The 15,456-nt window shown below is 49.2% G+C and overlaps 2 protein-coding genes and 1 long non-coding RNA gene across 8 annotated transcripts; 1 reads left to right on the top strand and 2 right to left on the bottom strand.

Moving 5' to 3' along the window:
* Positions 1–91: 91 nt before the first annotated feature.
* dbt (dihydrolipoamide branched chain transacylase E2) lies at positions 92–4,550 on the bottom strand. Its single transcript, XM_032571821.1, has 11 exons — positions 4,432–4,550; positions 3,176–3,305; positions 2,991–3,066; positions 2,622–2,803; positions 2,421–2,545; positions 2,013–2,256; positions 1,767–1,933; positions 1,597–1,674; positions 1,329–1,520; positions 1,187–1,258; positions 92–866 (listed from the first exon to the last, which is right to left on the bottom strand). Exons 1-11 carry the CDS (start codon positions 4,474–4,476, stop codon positions 699–701), a joined length of 1,479 nt encoding a protein of 492 aa, XP_032427712.1. The 5' UTR covers positions 4,477–4,550; the 3' UTR covers positions 92–698.
* Positions 4,551–6,301: 1,751 nt separating this feature from the next.
* rab3b (RAB3B, member RAS oncogene family) lies at positions 6,302–13,723 on the top strand. 3 transcript variants are annotated; one of them, XM_032572748.1, is made up of 7 exons: positions 6,302–6,546; positions 6,927–7,311; positions 8,305–8,398; positions 8,481–8,705; positions 10,832–10,950; positions 11,036–11,160; positions 12,080–13,723. In XM_032572748.1, the coding sequence occupies exons 2-7, from the start codon at positions 7,190–7,192 to the stop codon at positions 12,262–12,264; spliced, it is 870 nt and encodes a 289-aa protein (XP_032428639.1). In that variant the 5' UTR covers positions 6,302–6,546; positions 6,927–7,189; the 3' UTR covers positions 12,265–13,723. The 3 variants fall into 3 exon arrangements, with proteins under 3 accessions (XP_032428639.1, XP_032428642.1, XP_032428640.1); XM_032572751.1 differs by lacking the exon at positions 6,927–7,311 and having other exon boundaries at positions 6,322–6,546; XM_032572749.1 differs by lacking the exons at positions 6,927–7,311; positions 8,305–8,398 and having other exon boundaries at positions 6,329–6,546.
* On the bottom strand, positions 8,713–9,821 carry LOC116726168 (uncharacterized). Of its 4 annotated transcripts, none has more exons than XR_004340556.1 (3): positions 9,428–9,821; positions 9,078–9,349; positions 8,713–8,935 (listed from the first exon to the last, which is right to left on the bottom strand). It is a non-coding gene; the product is annotated as an uncharacterized LOC116726168 (long non-coding RNA). The 4 variants fall into 4 exon arrangements; XR_004340557.1 differs by having other exon boundaries at positions 9,441–9,821; XR_004340559.1 differs by having other exon boundaries at positions 9,454–9,821.
* Positions 13,724–15,456: the final 1,733 nt, after the last annotated feature.

Raw genomic sequence — 15,456 nt, 5'->3', positions numbered from 1 at the left:
TTCCTGTAGGAATGTGTTCAAGGGTTAGTCTGTGTAAAACTAGAGTCTCCTTGTTGTTGGACCAGAACCAGAACCAGAACCAGAGAGGAAGTGTTTTCAGCAGCTTTATTGAGATCTTCCCACTAAACATAGAAAAGCTTTAATGAATGTGACCGGAGCAGGACCCTGGAGCTGCCAGCAGGGCGGCGACACCGACCACCCCATCATCAGGAGACGCTCTGGTTCTGAACCAGCCCGGCTCCCAACCCGTTGAGGCAAACCGGGTCCTACTGCGCCCTCCAGGTCCCAGAGCCACCGGGCCAGACTTTGCAGCTGACCTTTGACCCGGGGAAGCACCAAAGACACGCGGGACATGAAGGACCAACATGGGACGCCAGCCGTAACCACGGTTATGCGGCCCCCACTAGTTCCAGTGCAACAGAAAGAGGGGGCGGACCCTGAAAGGTCAGCTGGTCAGGTCATGTGAATTGGACCTGTGGGTGTGGGGAACCGGTCCGGTTCTCCTGCCGAATGATTCTGGATCTCCCGGTGTCTGCTTGGTCGTCATGGTAACCGCCCCCCAGGGTCCTGCTCAAAGGCAACAAGGAAGCTACGGAGCGACAGGAAGGCCTCAGACACAAACAGGAAGTGAAGGAGTGGAATGGGCGGGGCCGTGGGCTCGAGGGGCCGGCCTCCCCGGGGCTGATGGGTAAAAGTGTCTATTTCAGGTCCAGAAGCATGCTGGCCGGGTTCTCCAGGTACTCCCGCCACAGGTTGGAGAAGCGACACATGGTGGCGCCGTCGATGAGGCGGTGATCTGCTGACCAGCTCACCTTCATGATGTGGGCTGCCTTCACTTGACCGTCTGGGCCGAACCGCGGCAGAACCTGGAAGGAAACACCAATCAAACCTGGAGAACCAATCAGAATCCCCCCGGACGGATCCTCGCTCTGATTGGCGGATCAGGAACACCTGGTTTCACCTGGCTGCTAGGGTCAGATCATTCACACGTTTCATGATGAAAACTGAGGACCGTTTGCTGAGCAATTATTAAATCAGATCAGGTTTTCATCTTCAGGAGGATTCGTCGCCCGCAGCTGGAATAGTTTTACTGCCTCCAGTTGAGGGCGCTCATGGCCTCCATGTGACCCCGCCTGAAGGGTTGACCCCGGTCTGGACCAACACTTCAGCCGGTTCTGGAACCAACCTGGATTTTCCCCAGTGCTCCGATGGCGACCTCTGGAGGAAGAATGACCGGCTTGGCGTACGTCCCTCCGATCTGAGACAGAAACACAGAGCGGTCGGACCGGGTCGGACCTGGTTGGAGTCGGGAAGCCCGGCGGACTCACCGATCCGATGTTGGACAGAGTGAAGGTTCCCCCGCTCAGCTCGGCTGTCCCCAGCTGGCCAGCGGCGCCCAGCGCCTGCAGCTGGGTCAACTCCTGGGCCACCTGGAAAACACTGAGCAGCTGGACGCTCTTCACGCTGGGGACCAGCAGGCCCTGGCTGGTGTCCATGGCAACGCCGATGTTATGGGACGCCTGCCGAGACGCAGCGTCAGCGACATGTAGCCGTGTCAGTAATGCGTTGCCACACGGGCCCTGCTGACCGCCTCACCTTGAAGGTGATGTTCTGGCAGCCTTCGTCCAGCGTGGAGTTCAGGATGGGGAAGTGAAGCAGGCTGAGGGAGGCGGCCTGAGAGAGAGTTCAGCCAATCACAACATCGCTGAACCAACCAGCAGCTCCGCTCGTTAGCCAACCAGCTGCGGTCTGAGCTATGCGCTCACCTTGATGAAGAAGGGCAGGTAGCTGAGTTTGATGCCGCGTCTCTCGGCGACCGGCTTCAGTTCGGACCGCAGCAGAACCAATCGGCTCAGGTCGACCTCGTCACAGTAACCAAAGTGAGGGATCTTCAGCGCCGCTGTCATCGTCTTCACCATGGCTTTGTGGAAACCTGCAGACAAACAAGGAAGCCGCATGACCCAGCTGACGTCACATGACCCGGTACCGAGTTCTGGTCCAACGGGTCTGACCTTTGAGCGGCTCTGTCACGTCCTTCCCGGTGAAGACGGGTCTTGGGGCCGCAGGTGGAGGTCTGACCGCAGCTGGGGCGCTGAGGGGCGGTGCAGCGGCGGGGGCGGGGCCTGGCGTCTGGACCTCCTGGAAAAGCGGAGCTGGAGGCAAGATGGCGCCGGTCTGCTTGGCCAGGAAGTTCAGGATGTCCTCCTTCAGGATGCGTCCATCCTTCCCCGTCCCCACCACTTCACTGAGCTTGATCTGAGGGGACGCAGCAGAGACATCACATACCTGCTCTGGACCTCCTGTCCGCCGCGGACAGACTCCTCAGGTCCATCTCTGGATCATCTGGCGGTCAGAGCCGCCATATCGGCTCAGGAATGACGGGACGGACACGATGGACAGGGACCTGGGGACGGACTCACGTTGTTCTCCATGGCGAGGCGGCGGACGGCGGGCGTGGCCTGGGTCTTGTGACCTTTGATCTCTTGGTGGGTGTGCTCCTCACGGGCCATGGCGGGCGTCTCCACCACATCCTCCTGGCTCAGCTCTGGGGGACGGACGTCAGAGACTAGTGGTCCCGATGGGACGGACGGGACAGGGCGGAACGGACGGCGGCACCTCACCTGATGCAGACTCCGTCTCGATGTCCACCAGCGGCTTGCCCACCAGGGCGGTGGCGTCGGCTTCATAGTACAGCCTCCTGATGACGCCGTCGTAGCGGCTGGTGATGGTGACGGACGCTTTGTCGCTCTGGACCTCGCAGATGCTGTCAAACTGAGACACCCTGTCCCCCTCCTTCACGTACCTGAGACAGGTGAGACCAGGTGGAACGGCTGGTCAGGAGGTCACATGACTTCAAAGATTTCATGTGATTAGCAAACCTGAACTAAAGGAAGGTAACAGGAACTAGTGCGAGCTAATGGGAGCCGATGGAAGCTATTAGAAGCTAATGGAAGCTGCTGCGGCCCAGCAGAACCGGGCCTGGTTCCTACCACTCCTTGACCGTGACCTCCATGATGCCCTCTCCAATGTCAGACAGCTTGAACTGGACCACGGGTCGGCGCCGCTCTGCGGGACAGAGACGCCGTCAGCCGCCGTTGTTGTGGCTGCAGGTCGCCATAGCTATTGCATCCTCCAGGACGGGGGATGACCCAGACTGGAACCGGTTTGGACTTACCCACGGTGGTCTGCAGCGTCCTGTTGCAGGACGTCTGCAGCGACGCGGCCCATCTGGACGGCGCCGATTCGGTTCTGCTCAGCCTCAGGTTCTGGGGTCCAAAACTCCTCCGGCGGTACTGCTGGGTCAGCTGGCAGAGAGAACCAGAACCACAGTCACCGGGTCAGAACCAGAACTGGATTTCAGTGGGATGTGATTAACGGTTCAGTTAGAAACAACAATCTGCTCCTGATCTCAAATGGACCTCAGGAAAATGTCTTGGAGAGAAAACCTCCAGGAACTACCCTGACCCCAAAACCAGCTTATACATATTAACATGATTTTAATTTGAGGTTTTAAATTCCTCCGTCGGGCAGATTGAACGTCGACACGTCTCCTAGTTGCTCTCTGAATATTGCAGCTTCATTTATTCATTTATTGCCCCGATGTGAAAACTTTCTGGACTTCCAACGTTTGAGTGAAACGCTTCAATTATCTGATGATTCCACCGCTTCCTGTGGGCCGGCCTGGGAGGGCATCTGGCATCACCATGGCAACATTCACTGCCGTGCCTGCAATGGGTCAACTCCCTCCTGATCGGTATGATCAGATTGCTGTTTGTTGCTGTTGTCATAGTTTCATCTCAGGGTTTCCCTCGTTGCTGTTGTTTTAAGATCCGGGCCTCAGCGGTCCGGTACCGGCTCCGGGTCCAGTCCCAACCTTCTTCCGGTTCTGGTTCTATGAAGTGATTCCCAGAACCGGATTGAAGATCAGGGACTAAAGATCTAAACAAAGTGGGAGAATCTGAGCAGAACCTGGAAAAGTTCTGGAAAAACTGACTGGATAAATCCGGAGTTGGGTTCGGGTTCTAACGGAACCCTCTCCACGTCCCAGAGCAGGCAGAACATTATGACCAACAGCTGCTGCTTTCTTCAGGCTGGGATCCAACTGGACCGAGCCGTCAGCAGCAGAACCTCTGACAGAACATGAATGCACCATCAACCACTGGACTCTACCGGAACCAGCAGCTCAGGGGAGCCCACCGGTTCGGTTCGGGACAGACAGAACCCGCTGTCCGTTGCTCCAGAACGGAACCGACCCGGACCCAGACCATCACAACCCAGTTAGCCTCAGTTAGCACCGCAGTGACGTAATGCCTGCGTCACCAGCAGCTTTTAGCGTCAGCCGCGCAGGCGCTAAAAAGCAGAGCGGCCTGGTTGGGTTCCAGTGTGGTTCGGGTTCGTTTCGGCGTGGTTCCGGCTCGGTTTGCTCCTCACCAGAACTCTGAGAGCGCTGAAGGATCTTCTGGTCACCGCCGCCATCTGTGCTCTCCGCTGCACGCCCCCGACTGCAGCCAATCAGCGCGCTCTGCGTTCTTCTTCTGCGTCAGGAGGCGGAAACAGCGCCACCCGGCGACAGGAAGCGGCTCAGACTGTGGCTCATTAAAGTTCAGGGAACCGGTCTTGTCTGCCCCCCTGTGTCGTGAGCGCGTACTGCAACCAGAGAGGCGGGTCCGACCTTTGACTTCTGTTCCTCCTCTAATAACATGGGAACAAATTAATTTACCAGCAAGTCTTTAACTGTGCTTATTCTTCATCAACAATAAATCTCGTGATTTTGGTAAGATTTGCTCATTCTTTGCCAAAGTTATGAGGGGGGAACCAATTATTTTAGCTGCCTGAAATAATCCGTTCCCCCCAAAGAGCGTTGAACAGGGAACAGGTCATTTCAGGCAGCTGAAATATTTAGTTTCCTCCTCATAACTTTGGCAAATAAAGAGCAAATGTTTCCAAATTCTCAAAGATTGTTATATGTGATAGAGTGTAGAAATTTCTTTTATTAAGTAATCTGTCATATTTGACATTATAATGTGATTTTCCAGAAAGCCTATACTCTCATCCTTTCAGTAAGTCTTAATTGTTTGTGTCCTGCTGTCAGCAGCTTCCATCCTCTGATATCAGCAATGAAAAATCATAAATACACACAACGTGTTGGAAACCTGTTTGGTGACTTTTAATTGTCAGGCTTAAATGACAAAAGTTGGAACCAGACTGATTCTCTTGGTGATTAAAAACCAACACAAACGGTGCAAGAAGACCTAGTTTATTTATTTATTTGACCATTTTGTTATTGCTTCTTTTTTAAACAACAGCTGCTGATTAAACTGATGTTATAACCTTGACATGGGGGGGGGGGCTTTATCCTTGATGCCAAATATTCTATAATTACAATAATTATAATAATTCTACTCCTTAAAGAAGCATAATTATCTGTTTTCCAGGTCAACATTTACAACAACCTCAGCTGAGCAAAGTGCTTCACAACATCACATTTACATACATGATAGAACAAAACATATAATTATACATGCTATAAAATGATTTAAGCATAATCAAGTAACTATGTTACCTATAAAAATGTTATATCAGAATTTTTACTTCCTGATTTAGCATCTTGAAATTGGGCCTCTGTCTCTTTAAGACTTCCTGCTCTTCCTGAAGCTCCGCCTCCAGGAAGTCATTCCAACATGGCTCCTCTATTAACCCTTTAATGTTTCTACCAGCGCTGATCTGATCAGCAGCTCCTATAATAGCAGCTGTTTGCTAACTGCTGCTGGCTAGTCTGAAGGAGCTGAGAGGGGGAGGAGCGGCGCTTTGAAGGCGGGGCTACGGCCACCCAGGTGAATGGTTGCCATGGAGATTAAAAGACTTCTCAATCATGAAATAATCAAAGTGACACTCCTGGGAGAAACATAATCTAAAGATTAAAAATTGTTTTTACTCGACACCGGCCCTTTAAGGGAAACCTCCATCAAGACTTCCTGGTTCTGATGTTCAACTCACAGCTGGCGCCCCAACAGTTAGACTCATTCATTCATTCATTCGTTCGTTCGTTCGTTCGTTCGTGGCATTTTTCTCCTCAGTGTGTGATTAATAATCCAGATATTGATCAGGAACATTTTCCTTTAAGTCCGGACTGAACCCGTCCAGAACATCTGATCGTTTCTGTCTCGGTTTGAACTTTTCGGTTCGTTTCCTGTTTATTTCTAAACATGTTTTACTTTATTTTTCTCAGGTTTTTCTTTCTTCCATTTTCTGCTTCTGTTTCTCTTTTTTTTTCATCTTCAGTCTCAACCCGCGCGTGCGCGTGAGCGCGTGCGCGTGCCTCAGATGGACTCCGGAGCAGCCATGAGTCACCGCGCGCGGCACGGAGCCGCTCTCTGATTGGCTGCCGCCTCTCACCATTCAGCAGGTCCGCGTGAAGCCGCGCGCGCGCGAAGAGCGACTCGGTTCGGCTGAAGCGGAGCTGCTGGTTCTGATTGTGTTCCGGTCCGGAACCGCTCTGGGTTTTATTCTGCTGCAGGGAGCGCGCATCGGACCCGCCCAGCTGAGGTGAGCCCGCCGCACATCTACACCGAACCAGAACCGAACCGAACCCAGGGTGGAGTCTGATCTTCTCTGATCCAAACAATCTGGATCAGAACCTGATTCTGTCTGGTCGCGGTTCTGTTGGTTCTGTTGGTGCTTTCTGCAGGGTTCTGGTCTCTGCAGCCCCAGAACCAGTACAGAACAGAACCTTCTAATCAAGCTGACCCATCAGAACTTCTGCAGACGTTTCTGTCTCTAGGTTTAGAGAACCAGAACCAGTTGATGGTGGACAGGTGACCTCGTGCTCTGATGGGTCCAGCTGCTCCAGCTGCAGAACCCAACCAGAACCGCAGTGACCCAGCGGGTTCGGACTCGGTTCTGAAACAGCTTCCTGTTTTCACTAGGAAACCGCTGAGCTGCTGCTGAGCTTGTCTCCATGGTGACGGTGCTCAGGTGGGACCGAGCGTCCGGAACCTCCTGAGAGTCCTGCATCAGAACCAGGTCATGGTTCTGATGGGATGGATCCAGCTGGTGTCCATGACAACAAGGCACTGATCAGTCGCATGACCGGAGTTTCACCTAAAGAATGCATGATGGCGGTACAGTTCTGGTCTGAGTCAAAACCTCCAGAACCATCAGAACCTCTGAGTCAGAACCTCTGGACTCCATGACGGTTGGAAACCACCAGACAAATGTTCATCTGACGCTTCAGCAGGAACATCTGCACATCTCCTGCTGGTGTCCTGGTTGCCCGGTTGCCTTGTTGCCCAGTTGCCTGGTTGCAAGCATGTAAGCTTCAGGTTCACCTGTGGAGTTCTGAGCTCAGGGTCCAATCCGACTACACAATGTTCCTCAGGTGTTCATGGTTCTGGTGTTCTGACAATCTGTGCTACCTCGTCAGATTTTCCTACAGTAGCACGGATAGATAGCTAAGTCTATCTGTCTGTGCTACCCGTCCAAAGCTGCTACCGTCATGTTTACAGTCAGAAAACTATAGCGGGTTGTTAATGTTAAATATATTGAATAACAATATTTGAGTGACTCAAGTGGAAGCTTAGCAGTTATGGTTAGCTTAGCATCGGAACAATTTCTATCCATGACGAAACCACAAGAAGATGACTTCCTTCATCTGAATATCTACCTGTTTAAAATGAAAAGCTGTAGATGTTTGCACTAATCCTTTACTAGAATATCCTACCTGTTAAAATATTTTAAATACAGAGGTTTGTAAGAATAAAACAGTAAATAGGTTTTTATTGGAATTAAATTAAAGACTAATACAGATCAGTGTGACTCTTTTTTGTGCATGAATCTGCTGTATGACAGACTTTATTAAATATCAGCCACAATGTGTCACTGAACTGATAGGATATGATTAATAAACACTAATATTACACAGCTATTACAATCAATCCCACATCTATTTAGCAAAGTTTAATAATAATAAAAAGAGTGTAATTAAACTAAAATATTTTAAAATATAGGGACAAAATAGCTACAAAACAATATATTTTATCCTGATTAACTGCCAAACAATAACTTGTTTACAGTAACGACTTTGCAGACGGCAAACTAAAACCATTTATAAAAACATTTACAAGCTGCTGTCATGTAACTAAAACCATGAAGTAATTCAGCAGCCTAATGAAAGCAGGTATAAAAGGGTTCGTCTCTAGAACCAAACACAGCACAACTTTCCTGACATGAGGTCCAACTGGACCTTCCTCCTCAGGAACCAGCTCAACCCACACCAGATACCAGTCTGACCATTTCCTGTTGCAGACCGACCACTTCCTGTCCCGGCATCAGAATCATCAGCAGTTCTGACCAGTTTTCCTTCATTAATCAGGGAAACAGGAAGTTCTGCTGCAGGCAGGTAATGGGTGATCGTAATGTTATGCCTGGTAGAAGTGGCCGTCAATACAGCGATCATATGACTTGTCCTCTTGCGCCCCCAGATGGCGAAGGCAGACCAGCGCTACGGCCAACGGGACGGATCCGACCAGAACTTTGACTACATGTTCAAGCTGCTGATCATCGGGAACAGCAGCGTTGGGAAGACGTCGTTCCTGTTCCGCTACGCCGACGACTCCTTCAGCAACTCCTTCGTCAGCACCGTCGGCATCGACTTCAAGGTCAAGACCGTTTACCGCAACGACAAGAGGATCAAGCTGCAGATCTGGGTGAGGAGGGGGCGGAGCTTAATCGTGAACACGGAGGAGCTTCTGACTGGTGGGGCGGGTTGCAGGTTGGAGGGCGGAGCTTCAGTTTGGAGTGCAGCCATAGGCTGAATGAGACTTACTTCAGAATGAATAGGGAAAGGAGGACTAGGAACCCTCAGTGGGAACCTTCAGTAGGAACCCTCAGTGGGAACCTTCAGTAGGAACCCTCAGTAGGAACCTACAGTAGGAACCTACAATAGGAACCCTCAGTAAGTACTCTCAGTAGGAACCTACAGTAGGAACCTACAATAGGAACCCTCAGTAAGTACTCTCAGTAGTAACCTACAGTAGGAACCCTCAGTAGGAACCCTCAGTAGAACCTTCAGTAGGAACCCTCAGTAGGAACTCTCAGTAGGAACCTACAGTAGGAACCCTCAGTAGGAACCCTCAGTAGAACCTTCAGTAGGAACCCTCAGTAGGAACTCTCAGTAGGAACCCTCAGTAGGAACTCTCAGTAGGAACCTTCAGTAGGAACCCTCAGTAGGAACTCTCAGTAGGAACCTTCAGTAGGAACCCTCAGTAGGAACCTTCAGTAGAAACCTTCAGTAGGAACCCTCAGTAGGAACCCTCAGTAGGAACCTTCAGTAGGAACCCTCAGTAGGAACCTTCAGTAAGAACCCTCAGTAGGAACTCTCAGTAGGAACCCTGAGTAGGAACCTTCACTAGGAACCTACAGTAGAAACCTTCAGTGGGAACCTTCAGTAGGAACCCTCAGTAGGAACCTTCAGTAGGAACCCTCAGTAGGAACTCTCAGTAGGAACCTTCAGTAGGAACTCTCAGTAGGAACCCTGAGTAGGAACCTTCAGTAGGAACCCTCAGTAGGAACCTTCAGTAGGAACCCTCAGTAGGAACTCTCAGTAGGAACCCTGAGTAGGAACCTTCAGTAGGAACTCTCAGTAGGAACCTTCAGTAGGAACCCTCAGTAGGAACTCTCAGTAGGAACCCTCAGTAGGAACCTTCAGTAGGAACCCTCAGTAGGAACTCTCAGTAGGAACCCTGAGTAGGAACCTTCAGTAGGAACTCTCAGTAGGAACCTTCAGTAGGAACCCTAAGTAGGAACTCTCAGTAGGAACCCTCAGTATGAACCTTCAGTAGGAACCCTCAGTAGGAACCCTCAGTAGGAACCTTCAGTAGGAACTCTCAGTAGGAACCTTCAGTAGAAACCTTCAGTAGGAACCTTCAGTAGGAACTCTCAGTAGGAACCCTCAGTAGGAACTCTCAGTAGGAACTCTCAGTAGGAACCCTCAGTAGGAACCTTCAGTAGGAACCCTCAGTAGGAACTCTCAGTAGGAACCCTCAGTAGGAACCTTCAGTAGGAACTCTCAGTAGGAACCCTGAGTAGGAACCTTCAGTAGGAACCCTCAGTAGGAACTCTCAGTAGGAACCCTCAGTAGGAAACTTCAGTAGGAAACTTCAGTAGGAACCCTCAGTAGGAACTCTCAGTAGGAACCCTCAGTAGGAGCTCTCAGTAGGAACCTCCAACTGTGTGGATTGAGACATGTTTTTCTGCTGTGACAGAGTTGCTCGCTGCTGTGCTGGTCTTTGGTAGGTATGTTGTTGCCATGGCAACAAGTCTTCATGCTCACTTCCCTACTGCTTCACTCACACAGAGATAAAGACAAAAACAGACTTAAACGGCGTCGTCTTTGGAGATAATTAAAGGGACACGTGTTAGGCTGAACGCATGGAGATCCAGCAGATATGCAGGGATGTAGGCATGTGTTTGTGTGTGTGTTGGGGTGTGTGTGTGTGTGTGTAAGTGTTTGTGTGGGTAGGCTTGCGTGTGTGTAACAGCCGTGTGAGGAGTAAAAATAGACTGAATCCTCAGATGTGTGGAGCAGCTGCAGTCGTTCCTGGAGGAGAGCATCATGGGAGCTTTAGTCATCGCCATGACGCTGCAGCAGGTGTTTTACTCTCAGGCCATTCTAGCTCTGGGCTCCATTAGTTTGGTTTGGGAGCGGGGCCCCTGGTTCAGGCGCCACGTCTTGATGCTTCTTGAAAGCTCGTCTCTGGAGGTCTTTATGTCCACCAGGAATTAGACCAGAACCAGAACCCGAATGGTCCTTTCATTTCCTGTTTGTGTTCAGGACACCGCGGGGCAGGAGCGCTATCGCACCATCACCACGGCTTACTACCGAGGAGCCATGGGCTTCATCCTCATGTATGACATCACCAACGAGGAGTCGTTCAATGCGGTCCAGGACTGGTAGGGGATTGGTCAGATCCTGGCTTGCATCGTGATGTCAGTAGGTGTGAATCGCTTCCAGCTAGCTGTCGCTCTGTGTCCACAGGGCCACCCAGATCAAGACGTACTCGTGGGACAACGCCCAGGTCATCATGGTGGGCAACAAGTGTGACATGGATGAGGAGAGAGTGGTACCACCTGAGAAAGGAAAACACCTGGCAGACCAGCTAGGTGTGCATTAGTTAGTTTTAGAAGGAAATAATAACTCACAGTAGTCAGGATAATTTGTTATCAGGGCATTCCTGAATACTTTATTGTCTCAATAGTGATCTACAGTGTTTTCAGTTTGATGTCAGTCAACCAGGGGACCAGGTCCTAAGGTACTATCCTGCAGCTTTTAGAGACATCCCTGAACCAAATGGCTGAAAATCCAGTTCTCTTTCTCTCTGCTCTGAGTCAAACCAACCTGTTCCCCTCCTGGCCTGTGGGGGCGCTGCACCAAGAACCACTGAAGGAAATGACACAAAAACCTCTGAAGACACTGAGAGCAACTTCCTTCTTCACCAGATGGAAACAAGATGGAGGCGTCAGATTTTAGTGTTGGAGGATTTCTCTTTAGTCTTTGGCTGAAGACCAGGAGCCATTTCTGCTGCTAGCGCAAGGCTAGCACGTTAGCTTTGGTTGTATTTACCCAGAATACACTGTGCTGTAGTTCACTTCCTGTTTTTGGAGCGGTCTCTGGTCCGCTTGGCGTTCACATTCAAGCCAAACCAGAGTTCACTTCAACCGAACCCAGACCGAGGTTTGAAGGACCAGAGTTCAGAGGTTGGTTAGCATTCACACCTCACCAACCAAACTGAACTTTGACTAGGCAGACGGACTGGAGTTGGGTTAAAGCGGACTGAACGGGACTGGTGGGAATGAACCCTGAAAGCTGCAGGATGGTACCTCTGGAGGACTGGAGGTACGCCAAGTGGTACTTTTAGAGATTTTGAGCAATTACTGACCCAGTAAGACCTTTTCAGAGACCTTCCACTAAACATTTCTAGAAATATTTTCAGCAGAAACATCACAGGTCAAAGTTTGGTAAACCAGGCTTTCCAACCACAGACTGGAGACTTCTGGTGTGACCTTTGCCTGTCTCCTGCAGGGTTTGAGTACTATGAGGCGAGTGCCAAGGAGAACATCAATGTGCGTCAGGTTTTTGAGCGCCTGGTAGACATCATCTGTGTAAAGATGTCTGAACGCGTGGACGTGGAGGCACCAGTAGCTCCTGGATCTAAGACCACCAGACTGACCGACAAGCCTGCCCAGCTACCTCAGAAATGCTGCTGATCATCGGTCCACCTCCCCCCACCCTGAGCTGTAGGTGACATAAAAAGATCCGATATTCCGACTGTTGAGACATTCCTCCACACCCGCTCTGCTTCAGTCCACGTTTGTGAGCCGTCAGTTATCACTCCTGCTGACATCCAGGAAACCGCTTCGTCCGTGTACCTGAGGCCGGCTGACCGCTGGAGGTCCCGTCCCGCCTTAACCTGGCCGGTCCATTGGTTCTGCATTCAAATGACAGTAGCGAATCAGTTTAGGACAGCCCACAATGCCCCCTGCAGACCGTACAGATGAGTAGCACTTAGTGGCTGCTGTCCTTTCTGTGTCCGCACCTCCCAAGATTTTTGTATTTCCACTGAACCGCTGGAACGTCCTGAACCCCGATGCGACCAGAACGTCCAGCTGCAGTTAAAGCCATGATGAGGCTGACAGCAGAAAACCTTCTAACACCTGATGGGCCCAATGAGCTCCACTCTGCTCAGGAAAACAACGAAGTAGGCCAAACACCGAGAGGTACAACTACAGGTCAATATGAGTCACCTGCATACCTGTCAAGTCTCCTGTTCTGGCTAGCGTTTTTTTTACCCACTTTTCCTGTGCCCCCACCCCCGCTCTGACCTCTGACCTCTGACAGTAGCACCGGACAGAGACATTTCCCATATTCTCAACTTCTAAACTTGACATTAATGGTCACCAGCTGAACATTGACTCATCGTTCAACGAGTCACCTGCCAAGCCATGAGTCCTCGTTAACTCGAGTCGCCTGCTGAACATTAAACTCAGCACTGATTAGTCTCCATCTGACCTCCAGCATCCAGACTCGTCATGTGAAGAGATATAAAAGTCGATCCAGACCCGAGTCAGTCCACCGCAGTTTTGCCTGAAGTGGGTCAGATCATTCCAGACTGTTCAGCTCAGGAAAGAACAGTTCCGGCCAGTTCATCCGGTTCGTGGTCCATCCCGGTCCGGTCCGGTCCGGTCCGGTCCGGTCCGGACCGGACGGTTCCTCTCAGCCTGCAGCCGAGCCTCATGATGGCGTCACTCTGAAGCTGTTTTTAGTCAATCATTGGAGCGTGAGGAGGCTCCGCCCGTTTAGCAGGTGTTGTCTTGTAGCCGCCATGTTTGCAGTGTGTTTCACATGATCAGGTGTGTGTGAGTGTTAAATATAATTACCATGATATTAATAACCTGTCCAGCTGTAAGGGTTCCTCCATCTCCCCCGTTAAGAATAAACAATAATATTGTATTATTTTATTTTGAGGTGAAACTGTAAATGATAGAGTTAGAGCTAAATATACCGTTGTTGAGTATGAACTTATTTTTATGACTAATTCTGTGAACTTGTTGTCTTACGGTTTGCTCCTTCCGGAGAAGCACAAAGTGATTGTACAAAATATTGTGAATGTTTGTATATTGTAGATGATTCTTAGTATAATAAAAACCACAGTCTTTCATCAAAACACGTCTTCTTTCGGTTCTGTTCGGACCGGGATCCAGGTTCTGACTTTGTCGTGAATCCAAACAGGTCTTTTTCACATGTAGCTTCATCCAATAGGAAAGCAGCTGATGGAGTGAGCACTGATGATGTCATAAATATGGGCCCAACCTGACCGGGTTCTTTATTTTATTAAACGTTTCGAACAATTGTACAAGATCACGTAACATGTACATACATGAGGAAATCAAGTCTGACAGGCTTAAGGCACATATAATTATAAGATAACAATAAAAAAAGTAAAATAAAAGTATAAATAAATAAAATTTCAGACATCAAACAGAGGGATAGCAGAACGATAAAACCAAACAGAAAAAGAAATAAATGCAGGTCATTATAGAGCTGTATTTACTCCCTGCTTGTTTTTCATCAGTTTTAAGGTTCTGAAATGTTTGTCCATTAAAAGTCAGGTTTTCTGTTTTTCCCTTTTACAGGAGTGGATGAAGAATTTGGTGAGGATCAGCAGGTTGTTAGGAATGAGGTCGGTTCTTCTGTCTCTGTGGGTCCAAATATTAGATCCTCTGTTTTTAAGGGATGATGAAGGGAAAGTTTTGTTGAGATCCAGTTTCTCCAAAATGTACCAGTGTGATCGGGGTTCTGACAGGTGAGCTGTTGCTGCACCGGTTCTTTTCAAAATAAAATAACTGGTCATGTAGCACGGTAGCCATGGTGACAGCTACGTTGCCAAGGAGGAGGAGCCACCGAACCTGGACCCAGACTGATTTGATTACAGTTGTAATAAATTACTCTGTCTGATTATTAGAGCGTAAAGGAAACATTTATTCAGTCCCTCCAGGCACAGCTGAGCTAATTAAACTAAACTAACTTTCAAACCTGGCCTGCAGATGATTTCTCAAAAATGACTGTGGCCACGAAATGCTCCAATCAGCACATAAAGGAAGTACTAAGCAGCTCAGATATGATGTCACCCAAATTTATGGATGAGCCACTTTCAGTGTTGTATTTTAAATAAAATAAGGGAACTTAATTTCCCACTGCGCACTATTTGCCCTTGTAGCTAAATTCTAATGTATAATGAGTCGGAGGAAGAAGGTCACTTTTGAGCAGGGGGAAACGTTATGACAGTTCTAAGGGCCCCTGACCAACAGGGGGCCCTCCACAATTTATTTATTTATTTTCATAGAAAAAAAAATTGGGGCCCTGTCAATAACAAAATTAGTCATATTGTGTTTTCTAAGATTGTTTTTAGCAGTAAAAATCAAATGTTCTCCCTCCCAGACCAAAATGCACATATTCACCCTGAACCTCCTGGATCTGCAGGAAATGGTTTCTTCCTGCTTGGAGCTTCAGGTGTTCAGCAGCAGACAGTGGAAAACAAGAACGGCTGTGGCTGTTACTATGCTGCTAAGAAATATAATAAAGTTAGGTTTTCAAAAAATAGAGACAGAGAGAGAGAAAAAACAAGAGTGTCAATTTATAACCCAGTTTTTCTCTGAGAGGTGGGTAGACTGTGATTATCAACCATTTAGCATAGTTAGCTTAGCTACAGACTGCTTGCCTCCATTTCACTAACATTTAATGAATTAAGGAAAGAAATTAGCAACATATTCATATATTGAACTATAACAACAGGTGAGTCAGTCAGCAGCAGCTCTAGTCCCTCCTGACCCGTCTTCTCTCCTCTCCTAGTGAAACTAAAGCTGCAGTTTGTCACTTTTATAAAAAATATATTTTCACAT

Source organism: Xiphophorus hellerii, chromosome 9 (assembly GCF_003331165.1).
Source record: "Xiphophorus hellerii strain 12219 chromosome 9, Xiphophorus_hellerii-4.1, whole genome shotgun sequence".
Classification (NCBI taxonomy): Eukaryota; Metazoa; Chordata; class Actinopteri; order Cyprinodontiformes; family Poeciliidae; genus Xiphophorus; species Xiphophorus hellerii.
This window is presented reverse-complemented; position numbering and strand designations above follow the sequence as displayed.